The 22,197-nt window shown below is 39.7% G+C and overlaps 1 protein-coding gene and 1 long non-coding RNA gene across 9 annotated transcripts in view; one reads left to right on the top strand and one right to left on the bottom strand.

The window, feature by feature from the left end:
• Positions 1–22,197, bottom strand: part of LOC124111876 (stathmin-like) — a 44,545-nt gene that overhangs the window by 8,042 nt on the left and 14,306 nt on the right. For 2 of the 7 annotated variants that reach the window (XM_046471747.2, XM_046471745.2), the window contains exons 3-7: positions 11,141–11,260; positions 9,141–9,319; positions 8,389–8,580; positions 6,250–6,390; positions 5,173–5,313 (exon numbers count right to left, since the gene is read on the bottom strand). In XM_046471747.2, coding sequence (XP_046327703.1) covers positions 5,173–5,313; positions 6,250–6,390; positions 8,389–8,580; positions 9,141–9,319; positions 11,141–11,260 — 773 coding nt within the window. The remainder of the gene's footprint in view (positions 1–5,172; positions 5,314–6,249; positions 6,391–8,388; positions 8,581–9,140; positions 9,320–11,140; positions 11,261–22,197) is intronic. The other 5 variants (XM_046471749.2, XM_046471750.2, XM_046471748.2 and 2 more) reach the window with 4 other exon arrangements.
• Positions 14,033–19,922, top strand: LOC124111877. 2 transcript variants are annotated; one of them, XR_007222231.1, is made up of 5 exons: positions 14,033–14,257; positions 14,622–14,716; positions 15,677–15,799; positions 18,672–18,893; positions 19,209–19,922. It is a non-coding gene; the product is annotated as an uncharacterized LOC124111877 (long non-coding RNA). The 2 variants fall into 2 exon arrangements; XR_006857552.2 differs by lacking the exons at positions 14,033–14,257; positions 14,622–14,716; positions 15,677–15,799 and having other exon boundaries at positions 18,594–18,893.

Raw genomic sequence — 22,197 nt, 5'->3', positions numbered from 1 at the left:
GCTATATACCCCTGCATTATTTGCCGGGGGGATAATTAAAATCATCGAGCATGGAATCCATAACAGTTTCGGATTTAGACTTGCATATTTGATGGTGACATTCATGAAGAAATATGAAACAAATAGGAGTGAAGACTGCTCTCCAGAACAATAGTAAAGAGTTGACGAAAAATTGTAAATTATGTATTTTCTTTTGAATTTGAATCTTTTTCAGAATTTTTTTTAATGATAGCTTATCAACTTTTGCATATTTTGCTTCCATGTGTCACAAGCGGTACGTGCTTCTGGTTTCAGAAATAATAGCTTAAGTTGCAAGTATTTTGATTATTTCTCATAAACTGCATTATTTTGCTATTGAATGGTTTACCTAGAATGTATATCAGTTCAGATTTTGTGTATCATCCAATATTTGTCATTTTTTGCAGTGTTTGTTGACTTTGTTCAACTGAACAAATCGCGAGTTGGGCCACGCCCAAATGTGTCACTGACGTTTGTCGGCTTGTCAATGTGTCCGAAAGTTTATCAAACGAAATCATTTGCAAACTCTTTAAAAGTGAGATTTTTTTACAAAGATTTATACATGCGTGTCAATAATTCTAGAAAATTAGGTTAGATGTAACAAAATGATTGTACTATTCAAACAGGATAACTATGCAAGTGGAGTTGTTTGTTTACCGCCTTTTCCATGATCGTACAAGGTCCATCCAATCGATGATGTTACGATTCAGATTGTTTTTGTTTACAATTAGTTACACGGAAAGTTGCTAATTTTTAGAAATTAAGGAACATGAGTGTTTTCCTTTCGTCAGCAAACAAAAAATTATCATTGAATAGAAAAAAGTGATGAAATTATAAAGAAAATATCGGACTGCATGCTGCTCAATGTGAAGTGCCAAAAGTGAACATTGGCCGTTTCTGGTTGTTGTGTGCAGAAACTTTTGATATTGAGCAAGCTGAGCATTTATGCATGTCATACGTACTTTAAATGTTACCCAAAGCCTTCTTGGTAAATAGATATGGCAAGTTTTATTTTGGGGTGTCGTTATGCTAGCCTGTCGAATGGGTTTGACATCAGATGCACAGGAAGTGACACCTGTTAGCCTGCAGAGCTTTAAGGGAATTTTCAAATGACTTCAGCACTAACCATGCTAACTATGCAATATCCTCTGAAAACATGGTAAACAAGACTGGATTTTATCTTAAACAGTGTTAAAGTGGATACATTCAATAGTGAAGCACAACCCACCTGCTGTCGCTTACAACTTCTACACACACATGCACTCCAAGCTGGCATTTGATTATTCAAATTGGAGAAGTTTGAAAGGTCAAAAGCAGTGTAGTATACAGTGGAAGAACTACAAGTCCCTCGTGTGCTGCTGTATCGACAGGGGATCTAGGGTTATAACTACAAGACCCAGGTGTGCTTCTGTATCGACAGGGGATCTAGGGGTATAACTACGAGTCCCAGGTGTGCTTCTATATCTACAGGGGATCTAGGGATATAACTACAAGTCCCAGGTGTGCTGCTGTATCGACAGGGGATCTAGGGATATAACTACAAGTCCCAGGTGTGCTGCTGTATCAAAAGGGGATCTAGGGGTATAACTACAAGTCCCAGGTGTGCTGCTGTATCTACAGGGGATCTAGGGATATAACTACGAGTCCCAGGTGTGCTGCTGTATCTACAGGGGATCTAGGGATATAACTACGAGTCCCAGGTGTGCTTCTGTATCGACAGGGGATCTAGGGATATAACTACATTATTCAAATTGGAGAAGTTTGAAAGGTCAAAAGCAGTGTAGTATACAGTGGAAGAACTACAAGTCCCTCGTGTGCTGCTGTATCTACAGGGGATCTAGGGGTATAACTACAAGTCTCTCGTGTGCTGCTGTATTTACAGGGGATCTAGGGATATAATTACGAGTCCCAGGTGTGCTGCTGTATCTACAGGGGAACTAGGGGTATAACTACAAGTCCCAGGTGTGCTGCTGTATCTACAGGGGATCTAGGGATATAACTACAAGTCCCTCGTGTGGTTCTGTATCTACAGGGGATCTAGGGGTATAACTACAAGTCCCAGGTGTGCTGCTGTATTTACAGGGGATCTAGGGGTATAACTATGAGTCCCAGGTGTGCTGCTGTATCTACAGGGGATCTAGGGATATAAATACGAGTCCCCGGTTAGCTTCTGTATCTACAGGGGATCTAGGGGTATAACTACAAGTCTCTCGTGTGCTGCTGTATTTACAGGGGATCTAGGGATATAACTACAAGTCCCAGGTGTGCTGCTGTATCTACAGGGGATCTAGGGGTATAACTACAAGTCCCAGGTGTGCTGCTGTATTTACAGGGGATCTAGGGGTATAACTATGAGTCCCAGGTGTGCTGCTGTATCTACAGGGGATCTAGGGATATAAATACGAGTCCCAGGTGTGCTGCTGTATCCACAGGGGATCTAGGGGTATAACTACAACTCTCTCGTGTGCTGCTGTATTTACAGGGGATCTAGGGATATAACTACGAGTCCCAGGTGTGCTGCTGTATCTACAGGGGATCTAACTGCAAGTCCCAGGTGTGCTGCTGTATCGACAGGGGATCTAGGGATATAACTACGAGTCCCAGGTGTGCTGCTGTATCAAAAGGGGATCTAGGGGTATAACTACAAGTCTCTCGTGTGCTGCTGTATTTACAGGGGATCTAGGGGTATAACTACAAGTCCCAGGTGTGCTGCTGTATCGACAGGGGATCTAGGGGTATAACTACAAGTCTCTCGTGTGCTGCTGTATCGACAGGGGATCTAGGGATATAACTACAAGTCCCAGGTGTGCTGCTGTATCTACAGGGGATCTAGGGATATAACTACAAGTCTCTCGTGTGCTGCTGTATCTACAGGGGATCTAGGGGTATAACTACAAGTCCCAGGTGTGCTGCTGTATCTACAGGGGATCTAGGGATATAACTACGAGTCCCAGGTGTGCTGCTGTATTTACAGGGGATCTAGGGATATAACTACGAGTCCCAGGTGTGCTGCTGTATCTACAGGGGATCTAGGGGTATAACTACAAGTCCCAGGTGTGCTGCTGTATCGACAGGGGATCTAGGGGTATACCTACGAGTCCCAGGTGTGCTTCTGTATCGACAGGGGATCTATGGATATAACTACAAGTCCCAGGTGTGCTGCTGTATCGACAGGGGATCTAGGGATATAACTACAAGTCCCAGGTGTGCTGCTGTATCTACAGGGGATCTAGGGATATAACTACGAGTCCCAGGTGTGCTGCTGTATCAAAAGGGGATCTAGGGGTATAACTACAAGTCTCTCGTGTGCTGCTGTATTTACAGGGGATCTAGGGATATAACTACGAGTCCCAGGTGTGCTGCTGTATCTACAGGGGATCTAGGGATATAACTACAAGTCTCTCGTGTGCTGCTGTATCTACAGGGGATCTAGGGGTATAACTACAAGTCCCAGGTGTGCTGCTGTATCTACAGGGGATCTAGGGATATAACTACGAGTCCCAGGTGTGCTGCTGTATTTACAGGGGATCTAGGGATATAACTACAAGTCTCTCGTGTGCTGCTGTATCTACAGGGGATCTAGGGGTATAACTACAAGTCCCAGGTGTGCTGCTGTATCGACAGGGGATCTAGGGGTATACCTACGAGTCCCAGGTGTGCTTCTGTATCGACAGGGGATCTAGGGATATAACTACAAGTCCCAGGTGTGCTGCTGTATCGACAGGGGATCTAGGGATATAACTACAAGTCCCAGGTGTGCTGCTGTATCTACAGGGGATCTAGGGATATAACTACGAGTCCCAGGTGTGCTGCTGTATCAAAAGGGGATCTAGGGGTATAACTACAAGTCTCTCGTGTGCTGCTGTATTTACAGGGGATCTAGGGATATAACTACGAGTCCCAGGTGTGCTGCTGTATCTACAGGGGATCTAGGGATATAACTACATTATTCAAATTGGAGAAGTTTGAAAGGTCAAAAGCAGTGAAGTATACAGTGGAAGAACTACAAGTCCCTCGTGTGCTGCTGTATCTACAGGGGATCCAGGGGTATAACTACAAGTCTCTCTTGTGCTGCTGTATTTACAGGGGATCTAGGTATATAATTACGAGTCCCAGGTGTGCTGCTGTATCTACAGGGGATCTAGGGGTATAACTACGAGTCCCAGGTGTGCTGCTGTATCTTCTGTGGATCTAGGGATATAACTACAAGTCCCAGGTGTGCTGCTGTATCTACAGGGGATCTAGGGATATAACTACAAGTCCCAGGTGTGCTGCTGTATCTACAGGGGATCTAGGGATATAACTACAAGTCCCAGGTGTGCTGCTGTATCTACAGGGGATCTAGGGATATAACTACAAGTCCCAGGTGTGCTGCTGTATCTACAGGGGATCTAGGGATATAACTACAAGTCCCAGGTGTGCTGCTGTATCTACAGGGGATCTAGGGATATAACTACAAGTCCCAGGTGTGCTGCTGTATCTACAGGGGATCTAGGGATATAACTACAAGTCCCAGGTGTGCTGCTGTATCTACAAGGGATCTAGGGGTATAACTACAAGTCCCAGGTGTGCTGCTGTATCAAAAGGGGATCTAGGGATATAACTACAAGTCCCAGGTGTGCTGCTGTATCTACAGGGGATCTAGGGGTATAACTACAAGTCCCAGGTGTGGTTCTGTATCTACAGGGGATCTAGGGGTATAACTACAAGTCCCAGGTGTGCTGCTGTATCAAAAGGGGATCTAGGGATATAACTACAAGTCCCAGGTGTGCTGCTGTATCAAAAGGGGATCTAGGGATATAACTACAAGTCCCAGGTGTGCTGCTGTATCTTCTGTGGATCTAGGGGTATAACTACAAGTCCCAGGTGTGGTTCTGTATCTACAGGGGATCTAGGGATATAACTACAAGCCCAGGTGTGCTGCTGTATGGACAGGGGATCTAGGGATATAACTATGAGTCCCAGGTGTGCTGCTGTATGGACAGGGGATCTAGGGATATAACTATGAGTCCCAGGTTTGCTGCTGTATCTACAAGGGATCTAGGGATATAACTACGAGTCCCAGGTGTGCTGCTGTATCTACAGGGGATCTAGGGATATAACTACGAGTCCCAGGTGTGCTGCTGTATCTGCAGGGGATCTAGGGGTACATACATGTTCCTGGAGTCTCTCCTGCAGAGCCTTCAGCTGCTCTTCTCTGTTTTTCAAGGCAGTCTCCATCTTCACCAGGATCTTTTCCTCCGACATCTTGCCCATGCTCTCGCTGGCCTCGCACACTTCCTTTATGTGGCTGGCCTGAAAATTGACACAGATACTGGTGTCACACACATCAGACAACAACACTACACTGCTTCGTGTCGCCAGGCCAACACATCCATCACTTTGCTTCATACAAACATATGACAAAACCTTGCTCATTAGTTCCATTCACATTATCCATTGTATTATCTCCTTTCTATAATGATAAATACCGTGGACCTGTTTGCCACCACTGCTTCATTTTGAATGAAACTATGCTAAAATATAGCTTTAATCATATTACTGTGTGTGTGAGCATTCGGTGCTAATTTAGAAATAGGGCGTTGGAGGTGGTGAAGTCACTTGTGAAACAATGGTGGCAAATGGGTCCAGGGTATTTATCATAATAGAAAGGAGTTACAAAACACTAGATAATGGAGGATGTTCCATTCACTGACAGTGTAAAAGTGATACCCTAACAGTCAGGTGTGAATCAGGTTGGTGCAGCAGCAGCATTTGATTGACTTTCTCCTCACTATCACACAGACAGTCAGGGGACAATAAAGATGTAAAACTTACACGATAAAGCTGCATCCTAGCAATACTGTGATATCAACTAAATCTCCTTTTTTGTGACTTATGAAGGACTGTGAATGTTTCTTTCGTGGTGAGCAGAACTTTGCTCAGTAAACAATCAGGATTGCAACGGATAAAGATTAAAGCAGAGGAAACTGAATGTGACCTGCAAATTGTTTTTAGTAGATATATTAAAGCATCTGCTAAATTTCTGTAGTCAGTGTGTAAATAATTATGCTACAACGTCTCCTGAATGATCAGTAACAGATCCACACACCGTCAAGTATGCAAAAAAAACCAAATCAAACATGCAAAATCACCATAAACACTTTGTACACAAAACAACAAGTGCATGGGAAGGATGTAAAGAAAGATAAACCAAACAAGAACTACAAAGCAAATTGATCCTAAACTCACATGGTTCTTAAGTCGTGTCAATAGATTGTCCAACTGGGCCTGTCGGTTTTCCTCATATATTTCCATTTTCTGACTAATACGTTCCTTGAGCTCCTGGGCCATGGAGTCGCTGCGTTTACATGTGTCTTCCACCTTAGACAGCTGTGTGAATCAAGCGCAACAAAAAACAAGGATAACAACTGGACGAAGGAAAGTGTCAACAGAAGACAGTGTCCAAACACAACAAGTACTGGACAGGACACATGCAGGGGGAAGAAGGAACCACTAGGGATGACACTGTGTCCACTGTATGTTTTGTCATGTTCCAAAATTATGTTCCATATTTATCTTTAACCTATTTTGCATTAACTCTTTCAACACCAGTCAACCAGAAGTGTTTACTGCTGGGACACCGAGTTCCCAGAGACTCTTGTGTGATAGATGAAGCCAACATTTATCAAAGAAAATACCTGCTTGTAAAATATATTTGCTACTACATGTTATACACCATTTGAAAGGTCTGATCCTATGGTTTATAAATATGAAAGTTATGTTTTTCACATTATTTAAAATAATGCATTTACAACTTAATTAAATTCGTTGTAAATAAAAAATGTACGCTAACACGTTGTTAACATCCAGATTAAGGACCAAGGAAGCAAAAACTTGACAATTTTCGGCAAATATATGCCTTCATAATATCCACATACCTATTTCTGTTTTATTTTCATTGTTTACGTAATTGGAAAATCATTTTAAAAAGAATTATAAATAGTTTCTGTCATCACCCATTTCCCGATAACAGCGACTGTCTGCTCAGTAAAATGAAGAAATACCCCCGTTTTCGAGGTTTCGTATGAATAACACGTTCGTCGAAGAATGGCATATGACACATCGCTGGAAAGCTTATTCCTTCAACTACACGCTCGTATCATCGCCTGGTTTTTTTCCGTAGTTATAACAAGTGATTTCATTGGATTAAAATTGGTTTCTAATGACGCTTTCTTGCCGAAATCTGCTACAATTTTCGTGATTGGTCAATTTTGAGCACGTGACCTAAGGCAGCCAATCAAATTACAGCTGTGATACCAAGCTCGTGTTCGATAAATTACAGAAGTTGGCGAAAGATTTTTGTTAAATCGTGTTATTCTGAACGTTTTGAACAGGAAATCACGATATATATTCAAAATATGGAACTTCGTGAATGTATCGTGCTAGGATACGAGCTGTGACAAAGATTTTTCATGCATATATTTTTGCATTAAACATCGTGTCCGGGCCGATAATTCAAGGCGACGAAAGCCGAGATGTCATTTGACTTACATTACACGCAATCGCACGAAAAGATGGAAATAGTAACTTAGATGTAAGTTTGACTACTTTTAGATATATTTTTGTTGATTTTATTTATTACTTTGTATAATATATCTAAAGATTTGTTTAAAACGTCTTTATTTTCCTCCTTGACATGTTCGATGTGGACCCGTTGTCGAAATGTGTGTCCGAGAATTTTATTTTCAATAACATCGCGGGAAATAGTGAATAACTTTTTAATTTATCGATAAAAAATGATAAATTGAAATGGAATATGTATTTCAGACATTGTGAAATGTGATAGATTTTAATAAATGAATGATATTACAGGTAGGTCCATAAAAATATATACTATTTTGACGAGACTACGGCTTGGCCGGATAACCGGCCTACGGTGTCTGAGGACTCGATGCTTCTTGGCCGGATAACCGGCCTACGGTGTTGAAAGAGTTAATCATAATCCTTGAAAATTTACTTACTGGGTGCTTCAGACAAACAAGAAATTGTATGACATGTATTACCATCAATGTGCTATTGAGTTCAATTTTCTGCAGGGGTCTATAGCTGTTCATTTGAGCTAAGATTTTTCTTTCTTTGGTATCCCTTAACACTGAGACAAATGTGAAAGAAACAAAAACTTGTGAACTGGATATTTGACTAAATCCTGTTGCTTTTATAGTAATAATGTGATAGACATTTCATTAATGTTAATCAATATGCATGACAACACATGCCTAGCGTCTAGTGTCGAGACACTTAATTGGGTATATGAGTTGGAACATGTGTCGTGTTCGGGATGTGGATGTGGATGTGGATGTGGATGGTATGTCAGTGTCATAGACTTACATGTTCTCGCAGTCTCTCCTGCAGGGCTTTGATCTGAAGCTCTCTGTTCTCCTTGCTGATTTCCATGGATCGCCTCAGTTTCTCCTTGGTTTGTTTGGAGAAGCTCTCACTCTCCTCCTGCACCTTGGCGATCTTCTCCTGGGCTCGTGCACGCTCCCGGGAGATCTGTTCAAGACGCTGAGCTTCAAGAGACTGTGAGGGAAGGACAACTGGTTAGGATGAGTCTTACACGTCATTGGCAAAAGGCTTGAACAGTGAGGGGATACAGGGTTTAACCACTTCTCAAAAGGTCCTTTTTTTACTGAATGTGATACTGGTTTATAATCCATATGGTTCAATATTTTCAGTTCATGAAAATCCATATGAAGCACACACCAAAAAGTACTGACCTCATGCACCCTACTGCATGGCTGAGGTAATACAGACATATTTGTAAACATGACAATCAGTCAATTACTGTTGGCATCTGGCTGACATTTTCTTGAAACAGTTTTTCATGTCAATAATACAAAATTTTCACAACAACTGAAGGTGCAGGAACATTATCATGATTATGTGTTGATAAAAGAGATTATAAGATTCATGTGTGCATCAAACTTATCTTATGGAACTCATTTCTTAAATTTCCCTAATTCTGTCAAAGGTTAATAAAATCCATCATCTCTACATCTTCTAAAGCAAAACCAATGTGTGTCCAAAAGGAATGCAACGGTTCAGGGTGGTAAGGGTGACTAAAGAAAGTAGATACTAGCCACTCTAGGTCGTACTACCTCTCTGCGTTCCTGTGCCTTCTGCAGCTTCTTGAGGATGTCATCTTGTGTGAGGTTCTTGTCCTTGGGTGGGGTCTGGGGCTTCAGAGGGGTTGTTTCTGCTGAAGCTGGCTTGAGGATCACCTCATAGGCCAGGCCACTCTTTCTTTCTTTACTACCTTCTGAACACACAATATTTTAAGATGTTCATGGAATGGTAGGGTGTTACATTGTGAGGGAACTATTACAACTGTGGGAATCCTTGACAATCCAGGCCCAATATAAAGATTCTCGTGCTGGTTACAGTAAAAGTAAATTGGCTGAAGTTAACTAGCAGAGCTTGAGCCGACTGTTTATTAAGGTCAGTGGACATATGGGCTCATTATCAATAATTGTTTTAAAAAAGCAGTTGGCCTGCAACACTTCTGGATAGCCAATTCGATTCAACTAGCCAGCTACGACTATTGTAAGCCTATGTTAAAGTGGGAGTTAAGATCATCTTAGCGCTAAGATCGCTTCGTGCAAGTGGGCCGAGATATTCAAATTTGACCCAAATGAATTAACGTAAGTCTCATAGTCTGAGACAAGTGAAATTCAGAAAGGGCCAGTGACATTTCCTTGTGGACTATCATTCTTATCATAAGATAGATGGCAACTCTGCATATACATATCACTCATGTTCTAGGATAAATAATTGTCTCAACAACTTTGTATACATTACTGTCAGCTCTATCATGTTATACATAATACTTAATGATAAAGTCTCGTAATTTATTTGAAAACTTATTTGTGTAGAAAAAATATGTGCATAAATAATGTCTTTCGTAGGCAATTATATCAGCAAGATCAATTTGATATTAGGATAAAAAATGAACTTTGTTGCATCTAAAAGACAAACACATGGTCACATTGGTGCAAGTGGTGGAGAATGTTGTGGTCAGTGACACAAACACACAGATACTACATCGCTAGAAATACACAACACATATCCAGCAGCTACTGTCTTGTAAAGAAGGATTCAACACAAGACACACACACACTATGTCAACAGAATGATTAACCAGGAGGGAGGGAGGCAACTTATTATTCAGACGTCAGATCTTTGGGGGGAAGGGAGAGGAGAGAAAGAGACCTGGAATGCTTAACTGAATTATTGTGATTGATATCATGAGCACCGATCCACACAACTGAGATACGATGACATGCATCATTCAAGTCAGCGAGTCTGACAACCCGATCCCATTAGTCGCCTCTTATGACAAGTTATTCAAGAATTCATGCAAACAAAAAGTATGACCAGGTTTTGTTTAGAAGTTTCATGGTTGGTCATTCACTTGGGAAGTCAGACGTTCATGCTGCTAATGCTAGAAATAGAACATATTACTTCCCGAGTCTAAACTGGTAGGAAAAAACATCAAGCAATAAAATAATGCACTTGGGAGAAAATACATCTGCAGTCTATAACTTCATCCACTAGTCCAAAGCCCTAGTCAAATTTATTTTTAGCCTGGTAAGCATGGCTAAAGAAAGTCCATACACCAACACTAAATCAACTTAAAATGATTTTAAGTGACTCGTTCGAGCAAGAAGAATCAAACATTTTGGACACAGGCTGCATATGAATAGTGACAAAAAAAAGAGAAGAGATGTAAGAAATCCACACACTAAACAAGAACATGAAAATATCACAGATGGAGAAAAAAACATTTGACCACACAGGAGAAGAACAGATATTCAAACCTTCCTCACTGGAATGCACAGCAATAAAACAAAGAAACGAAAGATTTTGATGGAAACTCAAAAGCATCCAAAATAGCATGACAAAGCTTGACATTTAAGCGCTGAGACATTTGGAATGATATTGATCAGTTGAAGCAAAACTGCAAAATAATGGCTTTACAAAAAAATACCTATTGTGAAACGAACTTGATAATTGCATTGGACATTGCTGGTGGAAGCAGTTTGTCAAGACAGCCATGCAGTCACATCAAATACATAGCTACCTTTTCCTTTCCACAAGATAACAGCATCAAATGTGCCTCTGTGGTTAGGGTGGATCTTGTGGGCGATGGGCTTTTTAGGGGAGTCACGGAGACAGAGAAAAATACTCAGCCAGTTACACACTGGATACCAAACGCAGCATTAATAGGAGGAAAAGTCAATGAATCGACAAGTTGGCAGACAAAAGGCATATAAACAGACAATTACTGTGTAACATGTCACATTTCATTGAAGGCAACGTACCTCATCTGAAATAAACAGTAAAAAATCAATACCAAACACAGTTCAAGGGATGTTTTTGTTTCAAATATTGTGTCATGTATGAAAACAACCTGTTTATCAATAGTTGGCCATTTAGACCATGTGTGTGGTTCTTGGCCTTCATACTAATGTATACCACAATCACATGAAAATAAAAATCCATTTTCACAATAAACAAAACCATTGTTTTTTGCACATCCAATCCTTCATGTATATAATGCCAAATGATATGGTTCTTTACCAAAATACAAGTAGAACCACACACTGCAATACATTCTGAGAACCAAACGGTGCAGAATGAAAGCATTCCCCAGATGCATCATGGAGATCAATATTTTCAACAGCCAACCTTTCCCACTCCTATAACATATCCCACGAGTAAGGTTTACTAAGCTGAACTTTAGATTTTCATTCACCAGTGCCCCCAAGTATAATGAAGCCCTGCACTGCACAAAGACATAGGACCGTCAAACAAAATCTGCCCCCTAGCCCTAGCTTTGCCAGGAATCCACCAGTCCTGTCTGCTTACAGGATATCCCTAAATCTGCTGGTACTGATGAAATTCTTGTGTTGTCATTTGATGGCAGCACTTCAAATAGCATCAATTATCCCTTCAGGCGCTATCCACCAGTATTTTCAACATATTGCCATGGTAACCAATCTAGCCACCAGGTAAGGCATCAAAAGAGATAATGTCAGGTGACTGAGGTAAGCAGTTAAACTAATCCAGCATGCAGTGGCATCCTTCACATTTCAGGGCAGTCTGCCTATTGAATCTAAATATGGTTGATATTATTCTCCAATGTAAAAAATATAAAGTTTTGTGTTCATTGTAATTCCTGCGTTCTGATAAGATGAATTGTCACATGTTATTGCATGCATTTCCTAATGCATGCAGAAAATTAAGCCACGCCCACCGAAGCTGACTACTCTTAGTACTGAAGAATGTTGGGGAATGCCAATATTACATTCAAGGTAATTCCCTTTCTGCTCACATGTATGGTCATGCGCAAGACTTTTTAGCAAAAATACATGCATATTCATTGTCTAAACTTTCCTTTGAGGCTGTAGGCCAAGAAGCAATGAAACAGCAGGTTGTAGCCTCGCTTGCCTGTTTTTCTATCGCACTCGCCTGGGTTCCACAAATTTCCTTTCACTTTTAACCTGCATTTTTCAACCTGTGTCTTCCCATTCTCAGGGAACTAATGTTTGAATCTGGAGGTAACTTACCATATCATTTGAAACAGCAGCCTTCTCTCGGACATATTTGTCTGAACAATCTGACTGTTGCAGTTCTTCTCACCTCTTGCCTTGCTTGACAGGTGCTATGAATTTGTTTTGACCCAACTCTCCGTTGATTGGCAACTGACTTTGTGATTGTGTCAAGCCATATACATAAATTAATCACCTGATTCATGTCGCACCACAGCATGTATTCCAACGCCTGGAATGTTTACCAATCTTGTCAAGTTTGTCTGCCTTGATATATAAAACCGTTTTTGGTTTAACTATTGAGGTAACATGTTTTCGTTGTCGAATTTAACTATAAGGATTGACTGTGTATTTTTCCCGGATCATTGAGGTATGAATATGAAAAACGATGGGCAAACTTTTGAAAGCATCTGCTAATCTTGTTTGGTTAATGAAAGACTGAAACTGATGATAGCATTTACTCTGCCACTAAGATATATGCAAAAGAGTTTTAGTACACAATTATTGTACCTCCAGTCTTTGGCTCGTAAGCTTATAATCATTGGCAAATTCCGGAAGTAATCGTAAATGTCAAATTTTTCCTTTTTTACATAAAGCCTTTTTCTGCAATTTATAACGTTGGCAAAACTAATTAATTTCCATATTCAGTTTATTAATTAGTAGTATTTTCACTTTCTATATCTCGTAACGAAAATGTTCCACATTTTCCCATGGTGCATTTTGTTATCATCTCATCTCGCGCCAAGCTCAGGCTGATGTAGTGTCTTTTCCCAGCAAGCTATTTTCAACGTTTATACTTCATTTCCTAGAAAATAACGAGTAAGTACGCTCCCCATGCTGGCATCCTATTACTGTTATGTTTGCGATTTGTTTGCATAGACAAGATAGTTGTATTTTGCTGTAGTTTTATTTTGTGAACTGCAATGCGCCGGGAGACTGCTATCCTTGCGCAGCCCGTGCCATGTGACTATTCTGTTTGGTGCATATGTCAGCAGAATTGAGTGTTGTCATCCAAATGTATTTACGTTTTCATATAGTATTTTAGTTACGATGTTTAACACAGTACGTAAAATGATTTTAAATTACCAGTCATAATCGGTAGCTTAGCATAGGTGTTTCATGCAAAACACGAGTTAGCTCCCTTTGCCCTTTGTTTACAAGTGTTTCGCAAGTAATTGCCCTTGTGCACTTTCAGTTGTTTATGTCATCGTCTCATCTAAATATTTATACTTATAAATTGTTAAAAGACTTTATTGCCATTTACCATTAAAGTAATCATAACGTTTTAGCTTTTGTAGTAAACTGTAATCTGATAGCACTAACCACGTGGGCGATGTGAACACAGGAGTTACTTCCCTTAGTTCAGGAATTGTGAACTGTGTCTCGTGTCGTTTTGGATGATGATGTCGAGGTGTTGCAAAAGTAGTGAATTAGTTTTCCTTTTTGCATTTTAACCTAGTCCGTAAACATAAATGTTTTACTTCGTAGACTGATAATAATATCACAACATAGACTGTGTTGTGTTGCATTAGTGATTATTGTTGGAGACAAAACCATAACAGTAGTTTTGTTTTCCCGCATAGGAGTCACCATGGAGATGTGTTGCTCCATCTGAAGTGTCTCAGCTGTTTGTAGACTCCTAGAGGGTGAGTGCTGATCAACAGCTACATTAATAATACTTCAACTTTTAATTACCAATTTAGTCACTGTCCATTTTTTATTATCAGTATTAAGTTGTATTTAACTATATCAACCTGTAATTTCATATAACATTCCTTAGTTGTCACCATGTTGGCATGAACTATTCAGAGTAGGATATGTTGGTTTATCATGTAATTTAAATGTATTTTCATCCTGGTGACTGTTACATCCTGACGGGAGAAATATCTACGTCTGAATATTGCTGTAAGAAGTTTGCTATGAATTGAAATGCTTTTTCACCATAATAACTTATGTACACTGTTACCATATGGTCATTTTTATAAGAAATGTTATATGTATTTGTTTTAGGTTACGCCATGGGTGGCTACAATTCTGGCGGCCTATTCATGAAGCTGTCTTAGCTCTAAGATTGGCGTAAATATGTCGTAGCGAAAAACGTCTTAGTTAAGTCTATTCTCGAAGCTGTCTTAGCGTTAAGCTATCTTAAGTTTAAGACAAAAATTAAGACAGGGTCTGACCATGCCACAACCCATCAAAACACGAAAGAAAGATTTTATGACATAGTTGGGTTCCCCAATGTAATAGGGCACGCTGATCGCTATTAATAGACCACCGCATGATGAGGAGGTCGCTTACGTATGCCATAAGGGTTACCATGCCATCAATATTCAAGCAATATGTGATGCTGATCTCCGGTAATTGTACACGGTTTTGTAATAGTAATGAAATTGTATATTGAATGAGAAAGATACATACTGCTATTTCATGCATCGCCACGATCACATTAAATGTACCAACTCGCATAGTTGACCTTGACCATGACCCATTGCGCCCCCTGTCAATAAACCCAGCCAATGACATCGAAGGGGCACAATAAAGGTTTAAGGAAGGGGTTCCTATAAGGTTACTTAATTACAATATTAACAGTTTGTGATGATCATACACACATTGTTCTGTCAGTAGAATGAAATGTGAAAGAAATATGTTTTTGAAATGAAAAATGTATCAAATCCATGACTTAAATGTAAAAGTAATCACTGTCAATGTCAGAAAATGTACACAAATTAATTAATTACTCCCTGGAATTATTGGTGACAATAATATTTAAAATCATTACTTAAAGTAGTATAAAATTATTGGATTTCTTTTCAATTTAACTTACCATGTGTGATTGCGGGATTAAACATATCAACATTTGTTTAAAATTTAATTTAAGTGAATATTTGAAAAGATGGAATGAATGAAAATGATATGTTTGTTTGGTTGTTTGGAAAAACAACAACAACAACAACAATTGTATGGTTTGAAGCAGTAACACCACCATCTCTCCAATATAAAACTTAGAAAATGGTTGACCCATTCTAGGAGATAGAGATAATGAAAATATATTTCCACTATTTCAGGTTCACTAACATTGTCTGTAGATGGCCAGGGGCAACTCATGATGCATTCATGCTGTCCAACAGCAACATTGGCACCAAATTAGAGCAGAATCCTGTGGATGGATGGTTGCTCGGTGACTCTGGGTATAACAACATTCTTATGTGAAAAATAACATCAACATAGTAGTTTTGATTGTAATTTGTAAGTTTATTTTTGCAGAATACCTTTAATAAAGGAATATGTCACAGTTTGGAAATGCTCAGATAAATTGACAGTTTTCAAATAAATTAATTAATAATGATGACATTTATGTTACAGTGAAGGAAAATAAAAACCCATCGATCACAGTCACATATTCTGCAAACACGTCTAACCAACATTTATGTATACTTTACTAAATAGATATGCCTGTCGGCCATGGCTCCTCACTCCACTTTCAAACCCACAAACACCACCAGAGGATAAATATAACCGTGCCCACTGCAGAACCTGGCATGCGTTCAATGGGCCGAGGCGCTTTCTGAGCGCTGACTGAGCGCTCTCCGCGGGTGCACGGGTGTTATCGAATGATCTGGCAACTGCCGTCGGCAGAGGGCGCGGTTTTCAAAATGGCGTTGCAGACAGATTTTAGCAATATTGTAGAACATTGTGTATGTGAAGTATTATTGTTTAGAATAAAGATACAATGAACTTTCCATTAGTTAGACTGTCACTGATCAGACATAAAAAACTCTATTTTATGGCATTATCGTGATATACGTCGACCCAACTCATGTAATCCTACCGACTTATTAACATTGGAAAATCAAAATATAGACTAGATTGTCAGTGACACTTGACAATGAATGAGATTTCTCAGTTCGCTGTACGAGTCACTAATTTGTGGTAGTTGGGCTCGTCGGTGATCAGATATCAGCTCGCTATATCCGTAAGTTCGCTGTAGAGAGTTCGTTATGTACGTAAATTTTACATGATAATATATAGGAGATAAATCGTGGATTTTGTTGCATCCGTTTGTGCGCTCTATCCGTGTTTGTTATATCAGTGTCGTACTGTATTTACAAACCTACTAAATGAAGGGGAATAAATTAAATACATCGGGTAAGACATGTCACTATATTGCCAAAACAGCAAGAACAAAGTCTCATAAATCACAAAAAATAATTAATTACCTATAGGGTTAGAAAAAAATCGAGTTACTAAAAATCGTATGTGCACTGGTGCAATATCGTTTGCGCGCACTAGTATATTTTATTACTTGCGCGTGAAGAGATCACCCGTTTAATAAACATACAGCTGTATTACACATTGTGTAATACCAAAACGCGTGCTTATGTACTCTTGGAACACGTTTCACGAACAAATATTGAAAGCTCTCAACATCCCTTGGCTTATTCAACAACATTGCGTGTGGAGTTGAGTTGAGAGGAGCTTATGCACACTCGATGACCCCAGCAACCTTGTTGCTAGGCTGACGTCACACTGCATTGTTTCGCTGATGGATCTTGCAACAAAATTCAACAAATTACGTCATCTGGTATTGTGACGTTATTGTAAACTTTGAGGTGCAAGGCCCGTTCCACAAGGCGATCGTATTGTAGCGCAACGACAGTCGTTAGTCTGTTAAAGTATGTGAGTTGCGATAGTCTTACCCCTACAATAATTTTGTGAATTCTAAAGGTGAACCGTTGTATGGTATTAAATATGTTTCAACTTTTGACGTGTTTAAAGTATTATTCTGCTTAACTCAATTGGACTATGCCGTGGATCGTGTAGGTGTCAGCCTATTCATACTCAACAGTATAATTCTAAAAACGTTATAAATGGCAACTAATAAATAAAATACTAAACTCGCTCCCGTGTAAAACCAATTTTATTAAACTCGTGAATAGTTGTGGTATCTGAATCGCTTTCGCTCGTCAGATACAACTATTCACTCGTTTAATAATATTGGTATTACACGGGAGCCCGTTTAGTATTCTATATGTATGTCATCCGGGCGGCATTGTTATCGTCTTTCAAATTTTATTCTGACACTAGAAATGACGTCATAGCTGAAGACTGTTGACGTCATTTGACAATTGTGGTTTTCTAAGACGGCGGTTGTGATCAGTGCATTTCTCTAAAGGAAAGCTCAGATGGATCAGGAAGTAATAGGTAACAAAGAAGTTATTACACTCGCATGTTTGTCATACTGATTTTACGAAATTCGTCTAAGAATAAATGTATTACCCTCGCTCTCGTTCGGGAAAAACAATATTTCCTGGGGTGTGTTTTTTTAGTCAACACTTGGGGATTCCTGGTTATGTTTATTGACCAAAAGTAATCTATGCATGCATATTGTATGATTCAACTAAATGGATCGGTGACTTGGTGGATTGTGTTTTATTGTACCCCGACGGCCACTTGCCCCTTTCAGTAACCTCACTGCCTGTCCCCGAATAACACAAGTTGGTCACGAATGCCCCGAAGGCATGGGACGTTGTCCAAATCAACCACTGGTAAAGGTGTCAGGGACAAAATCGATTATTTACAGGCCGCTCTGATATTGCTGGAATATTGTAACTGAAGTAAAAAACAACAATTCGCTATGTTTTCAACTTATGTAAGAGAAAAATATTACTATGAAAATATCTCAATTTACGTTTCCAGTTTCGACAAATGAAGGTTTATATCGCATAATAATACATGTCAAATGTTTACAAAAAGAAATCATATGAGTGTTATTGGGACAAAACTGCAACTTTATACCAAATTTTATTATACATGTATCTTGTTCACAAACAGACGCATGAAAAGGAATTTTTCTGTACTGAAATTAACATGGGTTGCAAGGGAAAATACTCTGTGCTGCGAGGGGTTTCAAAATGCAGCTAAAACAATTGAAATGGCCAGGTTTTAACAAGTGAAATGTCTTCTAATAAATGTATTCACTTGTGTGGTGGTATCAAACTTCACCACTGAGTGCGTGTATGTCTAACAAGTTGTTCCATGTCGAAAATGTAATGTTCACAGGCCCCGCATTTGTCCAAGTCCGCCATCTTTGTCCCTCGGCGTGCCTCCTCCTCAGTATGCGCGGAGGCGCTAGAAAGCGCTCTCAGCGTGCGTTCCGTTCATTAGGAATTATTCGGAGGTGCTCGCAAGCACTCGCTGGCGCCTCAGCGCCAAACAGCTTATTGAATGCACCTCAGAAACACCGTTGAGAGGGCTTTCGGGGTGTTGGAAGTCTAGATTCTGGTATGTATAGCAATAATTACGTAGGCCAAAACAATGTAGATTTTGAAGTTTTTCTTTTAAAAAACATTAAATTATTTCTTTTAAATTTATAACATTATTCATGTTTTATGGAGTCTATAAGTAAGAAAAAATCCATACATGATTGATATATGAACTGAATTGCCACAAGATAACTTTTGCAATCTCTTGCTGTGGATATATAAGATATGAAAATGTGTATAAATGTTACAACAAGATAACATCTTCATATATTTGAGCATAAGTTAATTCAAATATTATTCCAACAAAATTTAATTGTACTATTGTGACTTACAGTTGTCTGGGGAAAACTACAGGATGTGAGTCCATGGCGCACAGATGGCAGGTATCGTCTGCCCGTCAATGTAGGTCAAGGGAATTCCCTTATGGTGTCATGTGAAAACACCCGACTCTTTCTATCTCTGACAGAAGAGAGCTCCCTGTCTTAGCCGCGACAGCTGTCGTAGCTGGGACACGGCTACGATAGGTTTAAGACAGCTTCACGAATAGCACTTATGGCAGTCGTAATTTTTATCGTAAGTAGCTAAGATTTGTCTAAGCTAAGACAGCTTCGTGAATAGGCCGCCTGGCTACTACGGCGAATAAAAGTGATTGAAGAGAGATATTTTGCTTGGTCCTCTTTAAACCCCCACATATAAACAGGGCCCCATCCCACAAAGCAATCATATTTTTAGTGTTACGACTGTCGTCTAGGTTAAAGTATGAATATCTTCTAAAAGGTGAGATCTCTTTGAGGAACAGGGCCCAGGTGATGAATGTGGTCACATTACCATTACTGTATACACGATAGAATGATCATGACAGTATTGCTGTAAGAGCAGCTAACTCCTACAGTCCTACTGATAGTTATATCACTGCAATACCCAATGAATGGCAAGTCTTCACAGAGTTCTCATGTGGCTGTCCCACGGATGGTTACTGGAACCATTTCAACATGCTTAAGTAGTTGCTCTCAGCCTGGTATCTGAAACAGTGTCTTACAAAGATGTGTGGTTTCAGCAAAAACAAATGTGCTGTCCCACAGACTAGCAGAATCTGAGCTTCATGTTCTTTCTTTCACCAGCCAGTCAATAAACCTCCTTGAGATCTCAATAGTGCAAACTAAGCATTAGAAATATTGAGACCATAAAACCTGTTTCTTTGCTGTTCAATGAGAAAATATACATGTTCTTCGAAACCATGTATTTACCGAATGTATGTTTAATTTCAGTGGGAAATGTTTTAAATGATTTGCCAGGACACCAAGATACTGCTTACTTTGATTCCTGCAGAAACTTGGCAGGAACCCATGGCATGTAGGGAACCCGCCGACTTGGAAAATCCATGTCTTTTTATGTTTTCGTTGATTTGTATATAATTCAACCATTTCTGCATCAGTTTGGGCTCATTTCCCTTTGCAATGATATTTCACAAATTGTGCTCTAAGTACTCCCATGTGAGCTATTGAGATAGCCGACAATTACTCTCTGGAGGAACTGATTTATATCTGTAGATATTACTGAATATCTAAGATCACAACAAATGCAAACAATCTGCACTGACTTGCTAGGAATCAGAGATTATCTGTGCTAAGTGAAATTACTCTTTTTGCTTAGTTTATGCTTTCCCACAATGAATAAAGGTTTCTCTCCAAAATTTGAAATCATCTTTACATAGTTGCTATTTAAGGGAAGTAGACGGAATAATTGCATGATTCAACCATGCTGATGCACAGTGCTGCAAGCCATTCACCCAAGAGGCCATCTGCCAGATGAAGTTCCATGGACGTACAACAGGTCCAAATTAATTCAATTTAGGCACAGTTGTACTGTGACTGGCAAACACAGTGCCTGCCAGAACAGGAAATAGAGAGTGCGTGGGTTGGCGCCATTTGACTCCCAATTGGCCATGGGATGAGTATCATCCACACACTGGCTGTGATCATTCATACAGCTTGTTCGGTCAGCACCGACACATGCATCATATTACACTAAATGCTTGGCCATAATCAACCTTAAGTACACTCCGCTGACCATTTTCATATTGGTACATGGTAAAGAGCGGCATCAGGTCAGCTCATGTTGGTTGTTGGTTAGTGGCGGGATAGCTTTATTGGCAAGTTGGGCATGGCAGAAGGTGACTGTCTTGTATAGATCTCCAGATCAATACAAGGTTTCTCTTGGGAATACTGCTGGTATCATACTTGCCATAGCCACATACGTGCTTTCAGGCAAGTTCCAGTGCCATGGAAATCCTTTTTCGATCTATTGAGATTTAGGAAGATGGGATGCCTACATCCTCATTACAATGAGATGAGCTGGTTCCACCTTCCTGACTGGCAGACTAGAAAAGTGATAAAGAACACTGATGCTGCAACTTGCTAGCTGACCTACTGTATCACCTTGACCTACATTCAAGAATGTATGTCAAGGCCTGTGACAGAGCAGCATCACAGTTTCAAACATTTTGTTTAATGTAGATTGAGAACCATTATTGTTTTTACCAAGCTAAAAATTAATTCATGTTTAGACAGAACTAATATATCAGCGGTAGAAACTAACACTTTTAGTCTACTAGCCCTTATAATGATAACATGTAGCAAAACCCTTAAAAATGGGAAATTTCTACTTGTCCTCCCGATTTTTAAAGTCCTTCAGTTTGCACTGTTGTTTTAAGACACTCCCAAAGAACATTGCAGTCAAGGGTTTCATGCCTACAGCAAAATCAATTTCATTCTGGCAGAATGCCAACTGTGAGCAGCTAGCCCAACTTTTAACTACATTTTGATGCAGTCAGATCTTTTTTTTCTTTTTTTTTAACATGTGATGAATTATTCTCACGGCTGGCAGTACAACACATAACTCCAGCACCTTCCACTACAGAAATACCTTTCTAGTATGCATGCAACCACCCATTAGATTCATTTGTTCTCTCTCACACGTAAAAAGAAAGAAATACTATTTAATTGTTTAAAAATCATCCAAGACTTGTCCAGTGAGCATGCTTTGTTGTTGAACATTGCACTCGGCAATATTCCAGCAGCGACAATGACTTGTGTCTGAAATTCAGCAGAGTAAACTGAGAGCCTTAAAGGGGCACTGATCTAACGGACTGGTTGTTGCCTTTGTTATTGTTTTTCCCCGGTGAGTACCCGGATGATACGCAACGCAACTGAGCGTGACCAGAGACTGGGGTACCGTCTGCAAGGACAGCTAAATAAACTTGGAGGCTAGAGGCAATATTTGTTTTACCCATTTTTGAACACTGATTGGTTAACTGTGATCTA

This window comes from Haliotis rufescens, unplaced genomic scaffold (assembly GCF_023055435.1).
Source record: "Haliotis rufescens isolate VD_foot unplaced genomic scaffold, xgHalRufe1.0.p SCAF_2, whole genome shotgun sequence".
In the NCBI taxonomy this organism is placed as follows: domain Eukaryota; kingdom Metazoa; phylum Mollusca; class Gastropoda; order Lepetellida; family Haliotidae; genus Haliotis; species Haliotis rufescens.
This window is presented reverse-complemented; position numbering and strand designations above follow the sequence as displayed.